This window comes from Apteryx mantelli, chromosome Z (genome assembly GCF_036417845.1).
Source record: "Apteryx mantelli isolate bAptMan1 chromosome Z, bAptMan1.hap1, whole genome shotgun sequence".
Lineage (NCBI taxonomy): Eukaryota > Metazoa > Chordata > Aves > Apterygiformes > Apterygidae > Apteryx > Apteryx mantelli.
In genome coordinates this window covers 87,301,895-87,319,663 of record NC_090020.1, presented here as the reverse complement: position 1 = coordinate 87,319,663, position 17,769 = coordinate 87,301,895, and the positions used below count along the sequence as shown (strand labels likewise).

At 42.3% G+C, this 17,769-nt stretch overlaps 1 protein-coding gene across 1 annotated transcript; it reads left to right on the top strand.

Annotated features, from left to right (window-relative positions):
- The first annotated feature begins 1,707 nt into the window (after positions 1 to 1,707).
- NARS1 (asparaginyl-tRNA synthetase 1) lies at positions 1,708 to 17,187 on the top strand. The gene is made up of 15 exons (XM_067315324.1): positions 1,708 to 1,791; positions 3,472 to 3,554; positions 3,811 to 3,876; positions 3,987 to 4,079; positions 4,506 to 4,595; positions 5,902 to 5,980; positions 7,156 to 7,226; positions 7,515 to 7,601; positions 10,307 to 10,528; positions 10,934 to 11,133; positions 11,571 to 11,706; positions 12,663 to 12,776; positions 14,351 to 14,482; positions 15,025 to 15,156; positions 15,746 to 17,187. The coding sequence occupies exons 1-15, from the start codon at positions 1,749 to 1,751 to the stop codon at positions 15,875 to 15,877; spliced, it is 1,680 nt and encodes a 559-aa protein (XP_067171425.1). The 5' UTR covers positions 1,708 to 1,748; the 3' UTR covers positions 15,878 to 17,187.
- The last annotated feature ends 582 nt before the right edge of the window (positions 17,188 to 17,769 follow it).

Genomic DNA, 17,769 nt, shown 5'->3' with positions numbered 1-17,769 from the left:
TGTCCATTGCCTCTTGTCCTGTCACTGGGCACCACTGAAACAGTCTGGCTCCGTCTTTTCTTACTTTCCCCATCAGATATTTATACACACTGGTATGTGCCTCCTGAGCCACTTCTTCCCCAGGCTGAGCAGTCCTCCTCCTCGTATGAGAAACGCTCCAGGCCCTTAATCGTCTTCGTGGCCCTTTGCTAGACTCGCTCCAGCAAATTCATGTCTGTCTTGACAGATACTCCAGGATTTGATAGACTGCTTACAGTATATTGGCTTATTTGGGGAACCCACAGGTTCTCCTGGTATGAAAATTCAGCCCAGGTGATGCAGCGACCTGCAAACAGATACTGCATTTGTACCTATGGAGAAGGTGAATGATCATGTATCAAACAGCGGCGACTGTGAGCTACAGAAATACTTCCTTAAGAAAGCCTTTGGTCTTAAATGTTACAAAGTGAGAAGCAGCTTGCTGGCTGCTTCTGCCTGCTGCTGTTCTGTCTTGCCGGCTTTTCCCCCTGTTTTGAGTCTGTGTTCATTACTGCAGTAGAGTTTGGTTCTACGTGTTCTGCCTGCAAGACAGCTTTCTAGCAGGAAGCCTGCCATTACGTTTAGCCCATCAAAATAGTTCCAAATGAGAACCAACAACTGAGTTTATGCTGATACTAGATGTCATCTGGCCTGTGCAATAATTATTTATAAAAGCTAAGTAAGGTTAGAAATGTGCTTTAGCTAAAGTTTGATTGTTTGAAGAAATAGTGACCAAAAAGTTAAGAAAAAATGGATGAGAAGTGAACTTGCCTGCTAAAGTGTTCTTTCCCCTAAATGAGAAAATATTACTGTTGTAGTAGTCAGCAGTAGAGTTCACTCCATTTTGTTAGCGATTGTTTTACCAATGCAGTTTTACTGCTTGCACAAAAAGACAGTACATCCCACGCAGAATCACAAAGACCAACTTAATTTTGAACCACGCCTTCCAAACGGTCTCAAACTGCCTAGAACAAGCTGAAATGTTTTAAGTTTTCAGATAAAGACTGGTATTCCTCAAAACATCTTCTCTTATCATCCCTCTACCAATCAATTACTTAAGTCAGTTGTCTAATTGGGCAATTCATTTTTATATTATTCACTCCTGCAATTACTTTTATACTACATTCCTATTTCTGCTGTTGAAGGAAGGCAGATGTGAGCATTACTTTTATGAAAACACAGAGCTTATGGGATCAAACACAACGCTGAGCTGAAGTGTCCGCAGTGGAACTACTGTAAACGAATATTCCAAATACTCGGTGCCCTGCATCTCCAAGTGCAAGATGAGGATGTTACTGGAGAAGAACAGGTAGTAGTGACAACGAAAGGTGGCAGTGTGTTTTAAACAGCATACTTTAGGAGGAGCGCAGTCCGTATTATGAGATGGAGAGAGACTTTTTAATGAGTGTGTCCGGACGCAAAACAGCCGTCAGGGGTCCGGTGTGTAAGAACGGGCTCTAGACCAAGCAGCGGTAGAGGCCCACGCTCAGAGAGGCTCACGAAGGCCCCTTTCCAGCACGTTTAAATGTTTTACAGTCCGTTCCGCGGACCCGGGGCCGCGTTTTTCCCGCCTCCTCCCGGCAGCCCCTCACAGCGGCGCGCCAGGGCCACCGCCCCTCAAACCCCGCCCCGCCCCGGCTGCGGCCGCAGCGTCTGCGCCCACCCGCGGGCGGGGCGGCTGATGCAACCGCCAGAAGCGCCGTGACGGCACTTCCGGCGGCCGCGGCAGCATGGCGGGCGAGGTTATCGGCAGGACGGCGGCGCTCGTCATGGGTGAGGCCCGGGGCCGGGACCGGGCCCGGGGCCGCGGCGGTCGCTGGGGCCGCGGCGGTCGCTGGGGCCGCGCGCTGCGGGGGCGGTGCCGGGGGCGCGGTGCGGCCCAGCCCGGGGAATGGCGCTGTGGGGCGGGGGCGCGGCGTCCCCCGCGCGGGCGGAAGATGGCGGCTGGGCCCCTCCGTGCAGGGCGGCGGCAGGACCCCGCCTCCCTCCCCCCCCCCCGGCCCCGTGAGCGCGGCCGGGCCGGGGGCTCCGGGGCTCCCGCTAGCGCCAGCCCCTCCGCGAGGCCTGGCTCGGGGGCTTGGCCGAATTAGGTACCTTTTACATGACCAGGACACCTTGAATTACTCGGGTTTTCCGGTTTGGCGTTTTAGGGTTTGTGTCTGCCCAGGATGGGCGTTTCCGAAGAATTTACCTGTTAAAAGCTGCAGTTAGTTATTCCTCCGCTAAATGTGACGAATCTTGCTAGACTGATAGGAAACATTATACTGATGTCTTTTATTATGGCAGTTTATGCTTTTATTCCCTATCGGTTTTTCATGAGCAAGTCCATTTTCCATGAACACTGGAACTATACATTAAAGTATTTCTAAACTCTCCAATTAAAACACACACACGTGCGCACTGTCCTGATAGAAGTTAGTTACTTATAAGAAGCTAATTAAAGTATATATTGCTTTTCCATCTGCTTGAGGAGAATATTTCTAACATGAGTTTTCACCAGTGTGTTTCGGGCTTCTAGATGTATGAAAGTAGCAAAAAAGAATGAAGTGCGTGTATGTACCTGTCTGTGTATGGGTGTGTATTGACATATATGCAAATATATAGAGAGACACGTGGATAACCTCTGCATTTTGCTCTTGTGCACTATTGTGCTCAGTTTTGGCTGTAAGCAGTTAATGCAGCTAGTAATGAGCTGGAGTGTTTTAAGGTTGGAAGATGAGAAGTCTTGAGAATGCTCCTTACTGTGAGACTTATGGAGCTTCTCTGTTTAGCGTGGAGAAGGCTAAGGGATGGCTTAGTCAAAATCTGGGAATACAAATATGGGAAGCAAGGTTTTGGTAATGGACTTACCATCAGACTGAGGTTTTATATGCTGTTATCCCTGGAAGTTGAAACTAAATACATTCACATTAGAAGAAAGGTTCGCGTTTGTAGACTGCCCATACCTGAGCAGGGGGTCATGAAAGTGCTTTGTGGGTCCTGCAGCAAAAAGATCTTATCCTCTGGTTTTGATTTCTAGTTAGGCTGTGGAAAAAGGAGGAAATATCTTCAGTTCTTGTAACTGGTGATTCATTTCTTGGCTATGAGTCAGCCAAATGTTTAGCTGAGCTGTCTGACTTCTCTCAACTTATCATCTCCCTGCTCATCTAAAAAAGTTATTTGCATAAAAAGCTTCTTCCTTTTTGGTTCCTGATGTTAGCCAATAACTTTCAGGAGTTCAATGTCTTGGAAGTCCCTAAAACTTTGGCATAATCACTTGCTACATGGACAGATTTTTAAAATGGAAGATACTAACCAAGTCTTATACTGTCTGACCAAGCAGTTGTTTTTGAAGGTTTATCACTGCTGATAATTCTGAAGACTTCAAATCCTTGTGTGTGTCCAGTACCTTCATGAATGGATGCACAGTCAATACATTTTTAAGCAAGTGTCTGTATTTGTCCTGTGTTGTAGAAGAACTGTACGTCTCTGAACAAGAGGGCAATGATTCCACCGGTGATGGGACACAAAAGAAACCATTCAAAACTGTTTTAAAGGTAACTGCAGAAGACACGTGTGCTGTTTATTTTCAATTCACAGTTCAGCTTCACTTAGGTCAAGTGGCTGGCATTGTGTATGTAACGTACTTGTACATGTACATTTTATACCTCCGCCCCCCACCCCCTGACCAGAAGGATCAGAAGCAGGATGTCTACTCTCTCTCGTGGCTTTAGTCTGCTTTATCTCAGCATGGATTTAGTTTACTTACGGTGCCATTCATTCTGTCACCTTCCCCCTCCCCCTCTTTTTTAGGCTCTAATGACAGCAGGAAAGGAACCGTTTCCTACTATTTATGTGGATTTGCAAAAAGAAAATGAGGTACTGTAACATTAGAGCTTCTGAGCAGAAACTGTTATTTTAATGCTCCTCTGCGTGAAGGGACACAAATGTAATCTCTTATTTTCTGCTGTCTCCCTGGATTCATCTAGAGATGGAGCATTATTTCAAAGTCACAGATGAAGAATGTCAAAAAACTGTGGCACAGGGAACAAATGAAGAATGAGGCTAAGGAGAAGAAAGAGGTAGGTTGCAGATGATGCCAAGTTGGAATCAGCATGGCATCTTTCCTTCCCAAAGACATTAAACAGCCCTGCCCTGCCACCCCCCAAAGAAAAACCTTCAGTTTGCTCCTCCCTGTATCATTCTTTTTTATATATAGGTTTTTTACAACTTGCCTTTGTTTAGATTAGGACAAGCAAATGACTGAAACTGGCTGGGTTTTGTATGATTGCAGTTTATTGCCTTTAGATTTCCTGGAAAAAATATGAAATGCGTCTGTGCATAGTTTCTCATCAAGGTCACCCTCCTAGGTTAGGCCCTAGTAGGGCAGCGTCAAAGCTTTTCAAGACACATGTTGTCTATAAGCGTACGTTATAGTCTCCAGTAACCGAAGCTGAGAATCTTACAAAGCCTAGTAGCAATTGTTTAATAAATTTTTTAACAACCAGGCAGAAGATCTCTTGAGAAGAGAGAAGAACCTAGAGGAAGCTAAGAAAGTTGTTATCAAGAATGATCCTAGTCTTCCAGAGCCAAAATGTGTGAGTAAGATCCAGTGTACTTGATGCGTGGCCTTAGTTACAGCCTCTTCTCTGTACAGACGTTGGTTCTGACCTGCTTTGTGGCACTGGCAGCTGTTGAAGGCCACTGTCTTGTTGCTAACAATAAATGTAATCTTGTTTTTCTTGTTACCTGTGCCTGCTAGTATTTGGACTTTGGTCTTTTTCATGCACTTGATGGTTACCTGAGTTTTGTCAGTTCATGCATCAGACTTTTCTGTGTCCGTGTCTGTCTCCTGGTAGAGACCATACTTCTGTTTGAAAAAGTTTGTTATTTCTGCTTTAGTTGATTCTTCCTGTGGTGGAGAGTGAAGAAACACTGCTAGTTAGAAAACACAAGGTGTTGAGACATGGAGTACAGTTCTTATACGGTTATTTCTACAGTCCTGCTGGATTTGGTGGGGCTGTGTGGGCCTTAGTTTGGTAAGCAGATGTTACATGTGCTGCTGAGTGGTGTTTTTGGACAGGCCCTGTGCAGCGTGTATGGAAGATGGTTTTGCTTTGAGCCTTGCCCTCTCAGGGCTGCTCTTTGCGAAAGGGAGAGCAGTACCCAGCTGTGCTGAAATCATTCGCCGTCTCTTCTAGACCACCCCACTCCAGCAGCCTGACTTAGTGAGGCCTCATCCCTTTCAAAGGGGCCTGCTGGATTAATTGTTCTGACCACAGCAGTGTCAGTACCTCAGCGCACGTCTAGATGTACCTATGTCAGATCCAGATTTGATGTCCTCTGCTTCTTGGGTGCTAACTGCACTCATCTATTGAATATTTTTAGAAATTAATCCAGAGATGTCCACTCACACTTCAGAGCACTGGAAAATGTTTCTGGGGCATCATTTCTAAGTTATCTGGTGATTTAATGTATCTTGGAGTTCCAGTAATACCTGAACACTCTGGTCTTCAGGTGTGAGCTGCTAAGTGTTTTGACTTCTCTACTTGGCCAAATGCGAAGTGAGTTCCTTGGCTGATCGAGGGTATTGCGGTTCCTAGTTTCTTTATGGCAAAGTGAGCCTGCTAAATAGAATGGGCTCCATATGAAGTCTGCAAGTACTGTCCAGACGTGCTGTCTGTGATGTAACCGGATAAAATACTCTTTCCTTCCTACACAGCTGTTTGGTGTTGGCAGCTGTGCTCATATTTTGACTGGAACTTCCCTTCAAGTGCTGGGAGGAGATATTTTGGGGAGGGGAAATGTCATATATGCCTGTATTCTAAGTAATTATATGGAAAACGTCATCTAAATGCTGATTTGCTTTTCTCCAGTTGATTGCTTTTATTCCTTGCTGTGCAGGTTAAGATTGGTGCTCTGGAGGCTTACAGAGGGCAAAGAGTGAAGATTTTTGGCTGGATTCACAGATTACGTAGGCAAGGTAAACCACAAGCACTTAAAAGTTATCAAACCTATGCAAAAAGATGGAACAACTTCCGTAGCCATCAAAATCTGGAAACTCAGAAGGAATCAAACAGCATTTATGCTAAAGTTTTTAGACCATCAGTTAGATGTCCCCTGTGGTGTACCAAGCTGACCAATGCACCACTGACAAGTTCTGCATGATGTATGAATACACAGAGGTATCTTAATCATAATGTATGAATGTGTACAGACTTTTTAGCCCAAAGCCTTTGGGATGTTTGATTTGGAGGCCAATTCTACAGATTTTTTTTTAAAAAGACTTAATTTTTGTTTCTTAAACGAATCCTTCAAATTGAAGAGCTAATTTGCATCTATCTGCTAATGGTGAAATCAACAAATTAGTGGTTTTTTTTTTTTTTTAAGTTATGTAAAGTGACATAACTTTTAAGTATAGTGAGTAATACTTGCTTTCAAAATGATCAGTATCCTAGTTAGCAAGGTGGTGTCAGCTGGGGAGTGAGAGGCTTGCGTAAAACTTCCCAGTACAAAGCCAGAAAACTGCTTTTTGTGTTCTTTTATGATTTAGAAAATAAATAAATCTGGAAGTGTATGACAGAGCTGATTCTGACTTCATACGTAACCTTTGTTCACTGAAGGACTTGACCAAGCAGTTGTGGATTTGGATATCCTGACCAGTTAATTGTCTTTGGTTCTTCTTCTCTGTGGTTGATTCTAGCACCTAGAAAAACGAATTTCTTAACCGATGCTTTTGTGAGGATGTGGATGTCCAGGGTGACATCGCTCCCCACGTTAGCTGTAGCTTGGGCCTGTGCACTCATCAGTTCTGTCAAACGGACTGGCAGTCCCTCAGGACCCGAGCGCGTTTGCTGGGGTCACGGCATGGCAGTGCCACCCCAGCCCTGTTGGGGTTGCAGCAGGCTTTACTCTTGATGTTTGTTGAAGCTTCTTTTAGCTCAAGTTAAACAAAATACAGCTCTGTGAAAGGCTCCTGTAACTGAGCTAGTGCTTCAGTGTTTACCTGGAGCATCTTCTGTTTTGTTTTTTAACGTGATCACAGTCCTTCAGTAATAAGCTGCACACCAGGGGGTAATGTTTCTTGGAGTGGGTCTGTTCGATGAATCAGTGAATAAATCTGAGGCTCTCTGCATTTTTTGTTCTGTTTTTAACTAGGAAAAAATTTGATGTTCATTGTTTTGAGAGACGGCACAGGATTTCTACAGTGTGTCCTTTCAGATGAACTGGTAAGTTGCGATGATACAATTCTGTTCTGTCTCTAAATGAATAAATGAAGAGTTTGTACCTCATCTGTTTTGCCTTTATATAGACTCTTGGAAGCTCTCCTAAACCTGTTGATTAAATCCTACTATTTAGTTAAATTGTATCTCGTACCACTAGAGTTTTTTGTCAATGTGAAAACTAACTAGAAGTGATTATGAGTTAATCTTGTCCATGATTCCAGTAGATCTCATAGAAAAACTAGAAATTAAAAATTATCTTAACTGTCTCTTTGTTTCTTTTTGTCTCTGTAGTGTCAGTGTTACAACGGGCTACTTCTCGCTACAGAGAGCACCGTTGCAGTGTATGGTACACTGAACCTGGTTCCTGAAGGCAAGCAGGTACGGCAGTTAGATAAGGCTGTGTGTTTGCGTTCTCCTGCTCTGTAACAGGTTATCGTTTTCCTGATGGGATGAGAAGCAGAGGTGGAAATAATTACTGGTTGAGTTCAGTGGGAATTTGTTTAAAAATCAAAACAAAACAAACACCAAACCCCCAAACCTAAAGCTGCTGCTGTCACCTGCAGTTCAGTGTGTGTGTGTGAGAGAGAGAGAACTAAGTGACTGTTCTGCTTTACCTTTTGGCTGAAACAATTTTCCACTGATACATCCTGTAGATATTTTATAGGGTATTTCAGTGCAAAATTATATTAACTAAATAACATGGTTTTATTTTCCCTAGGAAAGGTAGTGAATGAGGTTTATTACTTTTTTTTTTAATGAGATCAAGAATTTGGGCTTAGCTCTTCCTCTTATTGAGATGTGCTTGTAGACTCCTCACTATGTTTATTATAAGGATATTCATTTGTCCTCCAGTGAAGGAGGATGAACAAGGCAATTTGTTAACTTGCTTTGTAACACTGTTTATAATGGTGGTCTTGGATTAGTGACTGGGCAGATGTGATTTTAAGCCTTAAAATGTGATGGTACTTATGCTTCATACCTCTCTCATAGTTGAGATCTACAAACTGTTACTGTTCAGAAAATTGTTTGAATCTGGAGTTAGCTCCTTAACGTGGCTTTAGCCCTATGTGTGAAGAATGACTCATAAAAAGGATTCAAACTGAAGGCAGCAGAGAAGCTTTTAGGAACCCTTATCTGTGACAGTGACTCAATATACACATCAGAACACACAGGCCTATGTCGGGGTATTTATTCAAAATCACTGTAAGACTTCTGTCTTAATAACTGACAGAGGTGACTGAAAGACAAAAGTAAATGTGCATCTGTGTTGCAAAACTTAACCTGTGATGCAGCAACAGCAAGGAAGCTGAGGACAGATTTGTTCTATTAAATCTCAAGTAGTCTTTTTTAAGACACGGACTTTTGACAGCTAATTGTAGCACTGTTTTTTTTCTGAAGGAGAACGCAAATAGCAGATAGCAGAGAAGTATATCTGAACAAAATTGCATCTTGGAGCATTGTTGCGCTGTTTCAGACAATGTTTCCAAGACGCGTTAGATAGTATTTGAGCAAAGTAGTCCTCTCTCTGGCTTCGCGTAGTATATAAAATAAAGTCAAAGTGGAACTCGTGTGTGGTGCTTTGTAGATAATTCGGTTGTTTTGTAAGCCACGTACTGTTGGCCGTTACCAGCATGTCTTCCAAAAGAAACTTGGATAGGCTTAATTTTTCTAGTTCTCCCTGCTGCTCAGGTTCTGTCCCCAAGAGCTCTCCCTAAGGTTAGAGTGACAAGTTCAGTTAAACTCGAGTCCGCTGCTTATGTTTTCGTGTCTTGTCACAGCAGTATAATGCTTTCAGTACACAAAAACACCAGATTTGTACGTTGTTTACAGTGAGTCAAATATCTGTTGATTAGACTTTGTAAAACTGCATTTATATCTTGAAAATACTGCGTGTGGAGGGGAAAATAATATATTTGGGAGAACAAAAGCATTTTCTCCTGTGACTCACACAGGGGAGCTTCTGGCACCAGAAGTGCAGAGGTCAGTTCTGTAGCCCAAGCAGCTGGCCAGGGCTCAGCCCTGGGTCTGGGACCTCTGTTTCCCCTGTAGTAGGGAACAGAGTGGGGAAAATGAGTCAGTATGAAACTTCCTGCTTTCACATAGAGGTGAGATGTTGCCTAGTGCAGAAAGATTGCTCAGGCCTCTCTGACAGGCAGACTCAAAGGTACCCATATACGTAGTGAGCTATTTCTTCCCTGTCACGATCTAAGCAACTTCTTTTGACTTCTTTGGGAGTCTGCCATCCAGAATGTGTCTCAAATGGTACAAGGAACAAAATATTTCCAATGTCGTACTGCAGTTTTGAGTCGGCATTGTCTTCTAATATACGGCAGAACTCTGACTGTGTGTGTGTGGTGTGATGTTCCTAAAGGCATATAGGAAGGTGCTTTGTGCCAGCGTAAGCTACCACAGAATGGTTCTGGTTGGGGGTGGGGTGGGGACCTCTGAAGGTCATCTGGTCCAACTCCTGCTTGAAGAAGAGCCAATGTTAGGCCAGGTTGCCCAGGGCCTTGTCCAAGTGAGTTTGTGAAAATCTCCAAGGACTGAGATTGCACAGTCTCTCTAGGTCCATGCTCTAGAGCTTGTCCACCCTTGGTGTGAAGAATTTTCTCTTTATGTCCAGTTGAAACCACCTTACTGCAGTTTGTGACTGTTGTCCTTTTGCTGGACAAATCCAAGAAGAGTTGGCTCCATCTTCTTTGTAACCACTCATTAAATAGTTGAAGATAGTAAGGAGCTCCCCTGCCTGCTTAGCATTCTGTCCTTCCTGCTGAATGAACCCAGTTCTCTATGATATATTACACTTGAGTTTCTGGATGTGTTCTGTTTATCTTCTAATTATCTGGCAATAGTACTCAATCCTACAGGCAGGTCTGAAAGATGCATGCGGGGTTACAAATGGTGTTTTTCAAGGGTGGTATGACTGTGTTACGAAGCAGCCACTTTCAAAATAACTGCATTTAGAAGGGCTTTAGCATCTCTTGTTTAAACTGGAAGGATTAGCATCTCTTTTAAGATGCCACATGGTGACATTCAAGTGGCAAAAAGTGGACTGAAATTGTTGCTGCTCTTCAAATTGGCAGGCTCCAGGAGGCCATGAGCTGAACTGTGACTACTGGGAGCTTATCGGTCTAGCCCCGGCAGGAGGGGCTGACAATCTACTCAATGAGGATTCGGAGGTTGATGTGCAACTTAACAACAGGCATATGATGATTCGAGGCGAGAATATGTCCAAAATCTTCAAGGTGCGCTCCATGGTAGTACAGGCCTTCAGGGATCACTTCTTTGCCAATGGATACTATGAAGTAAGTATATTTTTCTTTGTCTGCAAATGACTTCTTTAATCTCCTTTCTTCAGAGCCATCTTGTTCTCAGAAGAACTGTATAGACTTTGATTGACCTAAAATGGGCAAAAGAAAAACTGTTTGCTAGGAAGCTCTTATTTGATTGCTATTATAGACATAGCCTGAGATCTTCAAAGATATGTAGATGCTTCTGGGGCATTTAAGTGTTACAGCATGATTCACAAAAAACCTGCATACTACTTCTTAGGGTACTGACAGATATCAGAATGAAGTACTTGTATGCTTATGTACAAAAGCTTTGTAGATGGTGTTCTGGAAGAATGTGCCTTGTACCACTGTTCTTGCATGTTGTCGTCGTCATCCTTAATTCTGCACTGAAGTAATGACAGTCCTGTTCTTTAACAGGTGACACCACCAACTTTAGTCCAAACACAGGTTGAAGGAGGCTCAACCCTGTTCAAGCTGGATTATTTTGGTGAAGAGGCGTACTTGACACAGTCATCCCAGCTCTACCTGGAGACCTGCATTCCAGCATTAGGAGATGTTTTTTGTGTTGCTCAGTCTTACAGAGCTGAGCAATCCAGGACGCGCAGACACTTGGCAGAGTATGGAGAAAATATGCATATTCATTATGTATGTATAAGTGAATTTATAAAGCAGGGAAGCAGCAGACAGCTGGATGACAGAATGTACAGTGAGAAGGCAGCATTAGGCTAATAGGGAAGGATTGAGCAAAAGGACTTTTGGAGAAGCATCTTGTCTCCATGGATGACCAGTGAGTTGTAATATGTTGATGTTTACTGTTTGAAGACTTGGGCTAAACAGAGCTGATAAAATTTTTAAGAAGTTTTATCTATTTAGAAAATACAGTTGATGCTGTTGTTTCATTGACAATGTGTTTACAGCCTTATTTCCTTTACAATTTAGAAGTGGGAGAAATGAAAAAGGGGATAAAGGGGGTTCTTTCTCTTGAGGCTTTTCTCATAGCTGAAGATAACTTGCTTGTGTGTGTTTTTTGTAATGGTATGACCTTCTGTTTCAGATACACTCATATTGAAGCTGAATGCCCTTTTATAACTTTTGAGGAGTTGTTGGACCGTCTGGAGAACCTGGTTTGCGATGTAGTGGACAGAGTCTTGAAATCACCTGCCGCAAGCTTACTGCATGACGTAAACCCGGTAGGCAGCAGTGTGAAAGACAGTCATGAATAGACTAGAAGACCTGATCTTTAGCCTTTTGTGATCAGCATGTCCATCCATTTGGAAAAGACAGGACATGGCAGTGAGCTCTGCTTACTTCTGTAGCAATGTTCAGGGACATCAAAAGAGTGATGATGCTGCAAGGCCGGTAACTGTGCTCCCAGGAGAAGGGGACTGCAGTGGGAGAAATTATAGACTAGTAAGGTCCAGGAGCCAGCTGTGTGCTAGGATTTATTGTAATGTGTATTGTACCAGTGGAACAAAAACTTGTCCCAGAGCTTGTAATATTGACCAACTAGTACTTGCAGATTGAGCACAAGGGAGCAGTGACACAAATTTGGTGTTTTACTTTCTGTTGTGGAACTTGGAGCTCTGTAAAGCTGTCTTCTGCTCTTAGAAACACACTTTGTTGTCTCTGCAAAGAAAGCTAGCAGTCTCTTAAAGCTGTGTTATCTCCATCTCTGGACATATAGACCCAGTCATCCCCAGTTGTTTTGACTTATTTTCCTGATAAACACTGCATTTTTCCTGCTGTGTTCACCTTTAAATTTGGGCTGAGATGGGGCAGGAGGTAGGAAATAGCACAGGCTCAAGCCACCCCGCGGCAAGTTCTGAAACAGAATGTTCAGGTTAACGCCTGTGTGTGCAATGAATTCACAAAAGGAACAAGCCTTGAAAATACTTTCTTCTCCTTCTCCTGCCATCTTTTTCAGCACCTGTTCTGTGAACTTTACAGCACTGGGTAGGCAGCTATGTTTGGTTCTAGCTTCAGCACTTCTCGGAGCTTGATCTTTTAATTAACAATTTATTGATGCATAAGCTGGAAAGAGTCATATGTATACTTTAAGTCTGGGAGTAGACTTGCTGATCAGTTAGAAAAATATCTTTCTTAAAGATAGGATTCTAACCGTTTTTATGTCTATTCTTATTTGCAGGGCTTCCAGCCCCCAAAACGTCCTTTCCGACGAATGAACTATACTGATGCCATTGTGTGGTTGAAGGAACATGATGTGAAGAAGGAAGATGGCACTTACTATGAGTTTGGAGATGTAAGTTCTTTTGAGGCTCTTGAGGAATTAAAACAAACAAACAAAATCCCGTAGCCCTGCACTAAAGGTGTAATAGTCAGTGACTGGAAGAACAATGTGTTCGGACTATAATGCTATTGGATTTTTTTGTTGCTGTGTGAAATCTGCTGTGTTTTGTTTAGGATGATGCTGATGAGTGGAATTCTAATCCCATTTAAGTCAAAGTGGATTTTGTGCTAAACCTCCGGCCTGGACTGTGCTGGCAGATGTAGTGATGCTGTTCTGCAGTTGCACTGGGGAGATGCAAGCAGGGCTTGGGTTTTCATGCAGTGTCTTGTAATGCTGGAATCAAACTCTGTTTGTCATCTGTCCATCTGTTCCCCGTCTCACTTTTTGCCAGCCTGTAAGGCAGAATGCTTTGAAGGAACTCAGTAGGACTTGGTGGTGGTGTAGCCATAGTCACAGAAGGATTTAAGAGAAGCAGGGTTTGTAGGGAGAGATTATATAATTTTCTTAACTTTAAAGTCTTCAGAGTAAAGTCTGAAGAAAAATTGGTTGCTCGAAATTTGGTGTGCTGTTTTGTTTTGTGGGTTTTTTTTTTCTGCTGCTGTTTTTTTCCCACCTGTATGAAAGGATTATAGAGATGGAGAGGGAAAGGCCTTCAAACTGCATTGAATGTTGGGTTCCATAGGGAAATGAGGATTCTGCTCTCCTCTCCCTGCCCCGTTTCGGAGGGATGCTTTCTTTGTGAGGAAGATCATGTTCCTATCCCTTCCTTACCCTTTCCTTGCTGTGTACAGCAAGTCGGTGCTGCAATGCAGTGTTGGGCTGGATTAAAAACAAGTAACTAGCAGGTGTGGCTGTTTTTTAAAGAAAACTCTAGTATTCTGACTTTAACTTGTAGTCTAAGAAATGTGTGTTACCATGGGCTGAAAGAGTTAAATCTTTGGGGGATAGGAGGAGTTTTTAACTAAACAAGCAATGTTTAACAAGCCATGGTTACGTGATCACTGGTGTTTTGTGTCTAGCTGCGTAACTGGTGTCATCCTTCCCATCTCCCCTCTTTTAAACACTAGAACTGCTGATTTGGTTAAAACAAATTTCTGATTATATACTTTGCTAGATGTTTCACAGTTTATTAAATTTCAGTCAGAAAACTTAAAATACTCTCATGGCTGTAACTAATCAGTTGAGTTTATTAATAATAATCTTATATACATAACAAGGAAGCACTTAAACTTCTTAGTTTTAAGGTTTGTGGGAAACGGTTTTGGGGAGGAAGGAATCTAGGCTCTTCAATGTTTACTAGTCATTTGGAAAGTCTCCCTTCAGGTTAGACTTTTCATAAGCTTTCTGTCTAAAACATTGGGATGATTATTTATATAAAGTTTCTTGCATTCTTCTAAGATAAGTTTGATTAAAAATTTAGGTACAACGGGTGAATGCGTGGATATGTGTGGTCTGAAACTATCTTTGTGTCTTTCCTGCCTGTTTTTTCTGTTTTCCTGTCCCTGTTTTCCTCCCCTGTTTTGTGGGACTTGAGATTTTGTAATGTTTCTCATTTTAAATATTAATAAAGTCTTCTTTAATCGTAGGATATTCCTGAAGCTCCTGAGAGATTAATGACAGACACCATTAATGAGCCAATCCTGTTGTGTCGGTTTCCTGCAGAGATAAAGTCCTTTTATATGTCGCGCTGTTCTGAGGATTCCCGTCTTACAGAATCTGTAAGTTGGTGTTTTACCTAGTGTTACAGACTCCTAGACGGGGTGGGAATGTCTGTGTGAATGAGCATAAAATGAATGACTATTACAGCAAAAACTTGAAAAATTCTTATCAAATTTCATTTTGGGAGTCTGTTGGCATGGCTTGTTGGTACTATAAGAAATAAACAAAGCAACTCTAAAGTGCTTATGAATAATCTAAAGACAATACTCCTCTGACTGTTCTTGAAGCCTGTTGTCTGAAAACCAGCTGTTTGGCAGCCAGGAAGAGTAGGTGCTGTTCTCAGCAATGCCGCTGTTCTTGCATTTTGTGGCTCAGTGTTGTCAGGAGTGTTGGAGATTAAATTGGAGAACCTAGTCAGTTGGCTTCTTCCATCTATAAGCTGGGTCTGACAGGAATTGCCTTCCCTTCTTCCCTCATGGAGAGTTAAAATTATATGGTAAAAAGTGTTACGGGAATACTCTTTTAAGTTTGGGCTCTTTTTCCTTCCCCCTTCTGTAGACAGCTTATTTGTACTAGCTTGGTCTCACGTTGTGTGTTGTAGGTTGATGTGTTGATGCCTAATGTTGGTGAGATCGTTGGAGGCTCTATGCGCATCTGGGACAGTGAGGAGCTAATAGAAGGCTATAAAAGGGAGGCCATTGACCCCACGCCGTACTACTGGTACACTGATCAGGTGCGTAGAGCGGATTCCACGTGCCGCTTGTCAGGCAACATGGTGTCTGAGTTTTTTTAAACTCCTTTTAAAGTGATGCAGTCTAAACTGGAAACGTATTTTTTGTGGCCAGCAGTGGATGATCATTTAGCCATTTGCAAAATGCAGTGGGTTACAGCTTCTGTTCTGTTGAAATTGCTTTTGCTTGCTGCAGTGCACGCTACCCTTACAGATCACCTTCGTTAGACTGGCTAATGCTGGTACGCGCCTCTTGTAGTGTCTGCTGCGATGCGCTGCCTTTGTGAGGCCCTTGTCTTTTAGATAAAGACAGATTGGTCTCTTCAGACTTAAGTAGTTCTACCTAGTGTAACAGGAGGAGAAGAGGACGAGGCTGGAAAAAAGTCATTAAGACTTTCCTTTTCAGCTTCCTTTTTCTAGTCTTCCCCCTCAGAAATTGAACGCACATATCTTACCTGGGAAGACCATAATCCAGTTTCCCTATCATTCATTCAGAAAATGATTTTGTAATTTTTTTTTCTGCTGGTGTTATTTAGCTTATTTAGGCAATAATTGCATGTTTAGTATCTTACTTCTGCTTTTAATTTCACAGAGGAAATATGGTACCTGCCCTCATGGTGGATATGGTTTGGGGTTGGAACGATTCCTGACCTGGATTCTGAACAGGCACCATATCAGAGATGTCTGTCTCTATCCTCGCTTTGTCCAGCGCTGCAAGCCATAGCCACCCTTGGGATGAAATGCTAGAAAATCAAGCAACTGATGCTTGGAAAAGAACAATTCACTCTACCATACTACAGCCTGCCTGAGAACAAGACTTACTGCAACCTGTTGTTAATACAATCACTAATTTAGTTGGGAGGGAACCCTTTTTAAAGGAAAATGCTATTAATTAACTGGAAGAATCCTTAGAAAAAATTGTTAGGCACATATATACTCTCAAGTCACCATAAAACAAAGATCCTGATAAGCTGGCATTTAAAAAACAGATGATGTGCTTTTCCCTTTAATTTCTGTGATTTATGAATAAAATATTTGGGGCATTTAATTTTTTTGACCTCTGTTTTCTCTTTTGTGGTTTCTTGTTGGAGAAATCGGAAGGTCAAGCTCTTTAAATTCCCAAATACTGACTTTTGAGAATATTATGAAGATGTTATCATCTATATAGCTCAATGAAGTATAAAAATGAGAATAAATATATTAAGCGCTGCACTTTTTAGCTCCTACTGCTTTTAATGAAAGTTTTGTTTGAGTTTATTCAGCAGCAAGGTATGTGGTATTGAATGCAAAATTCCCCTGCAAGAGAGGTGTACTTCTTTTTTTCCAAATTATTTATTGAGCCTGATTGTGAGGTACACTGTGCTAGTTCTCCCTGGTACTCGTGGACAGAGCGCAATCATGGGACCACGCACACCTAACATGCTGAATTACCATTTTAAGAGGACTCTTTTAGCTCATGGACACCTGGATGTTTGTATTGCCTTTAAAACTAAGGTTCTTCCCTCTGTTGCAAACAAGAAATGACTGATTGAAGACCCAAAGAAATCAGTAACTGTGAAATAGAATTGGTTTCCAGCATTGTACGCTGACTGAATTACTGTCCTCTCTAGATGAATTGTAATTCAAGCAGTGCTTTCCCGTTTCCCGCTGAAGAATGTTTTCATAGTAGAGCAGTCCCATGTTTCCCAGCTGGCCCGGTGTACTCTTCTGCTACTGCATCTTAGCAGATTCTCTGCTGTAATCAAGTTATCAAATAGAATTAATTAAATATTAAATCTGTTGATCTGTCATCTGGATGCTTTTTAGCCATAAATAAACAGAGTCCTTTTACTACAGTGGGGGGAAAAAAAAAAAAAGTAGGTGCATCATTTGCTACCTGCACCGAGATTTTATCTGGATTTGCCATTCATAGAATTGCTGTTGAGCTCTGTGATGTCCATATTTTTGTAGTAAAAGATTGTTTTTTTTCTTCATCTTGCATGTTACGTACACAAACTAAATCAGCAATCAATAAATTCATGGCAATATGGAAAAGTCGGTGTGCAAGACTGGTTTCTGACCTGTAATGCCTATCGATTTTTTGTTTTTCTTTTTCCCCTTCACTGGGCCTTTATAGCAGACTTGCTTAAGATACTCTGCCTTGCCTTAGGCAATATCTGCATGGGAAGAACACGAGAGGTGAATTTTAAAGTGCAGTAAACACATACTCTGGAAAAAATGGAACCAGGTCTTTTGTGGGGGGGAGTGTTGGGTTGTGGCTTTGTTAGTTTTAAACTTAATCTCCAGTAACATAAAACCAGGAATTTTTTGACTTGGATAGTTCCCCTCAGAAACATCCTGTAGAGAATAAATGAGAAATGTAGGTGCTGGATAATTAGTTGCCAAGCACCAACTCCAACAGGAATAGGCTGTGACCTCCGGCTGCTGTGACGATTGAAGCATTTAGCTTCAGAGCTGCTCTTAAATGTCCGGATTCCATGTCATCTCGGGGTTTCTTTGGGACTGCTGCGGCATTGCTGTGTGACTCGTGGTGTGTCTTTGAAGGAGGAGTGTGAGGAATAGGAACTTTGAGGATGAATGAAAGATGCTCTAAGAAATGAGAATTGCAAGGACAGT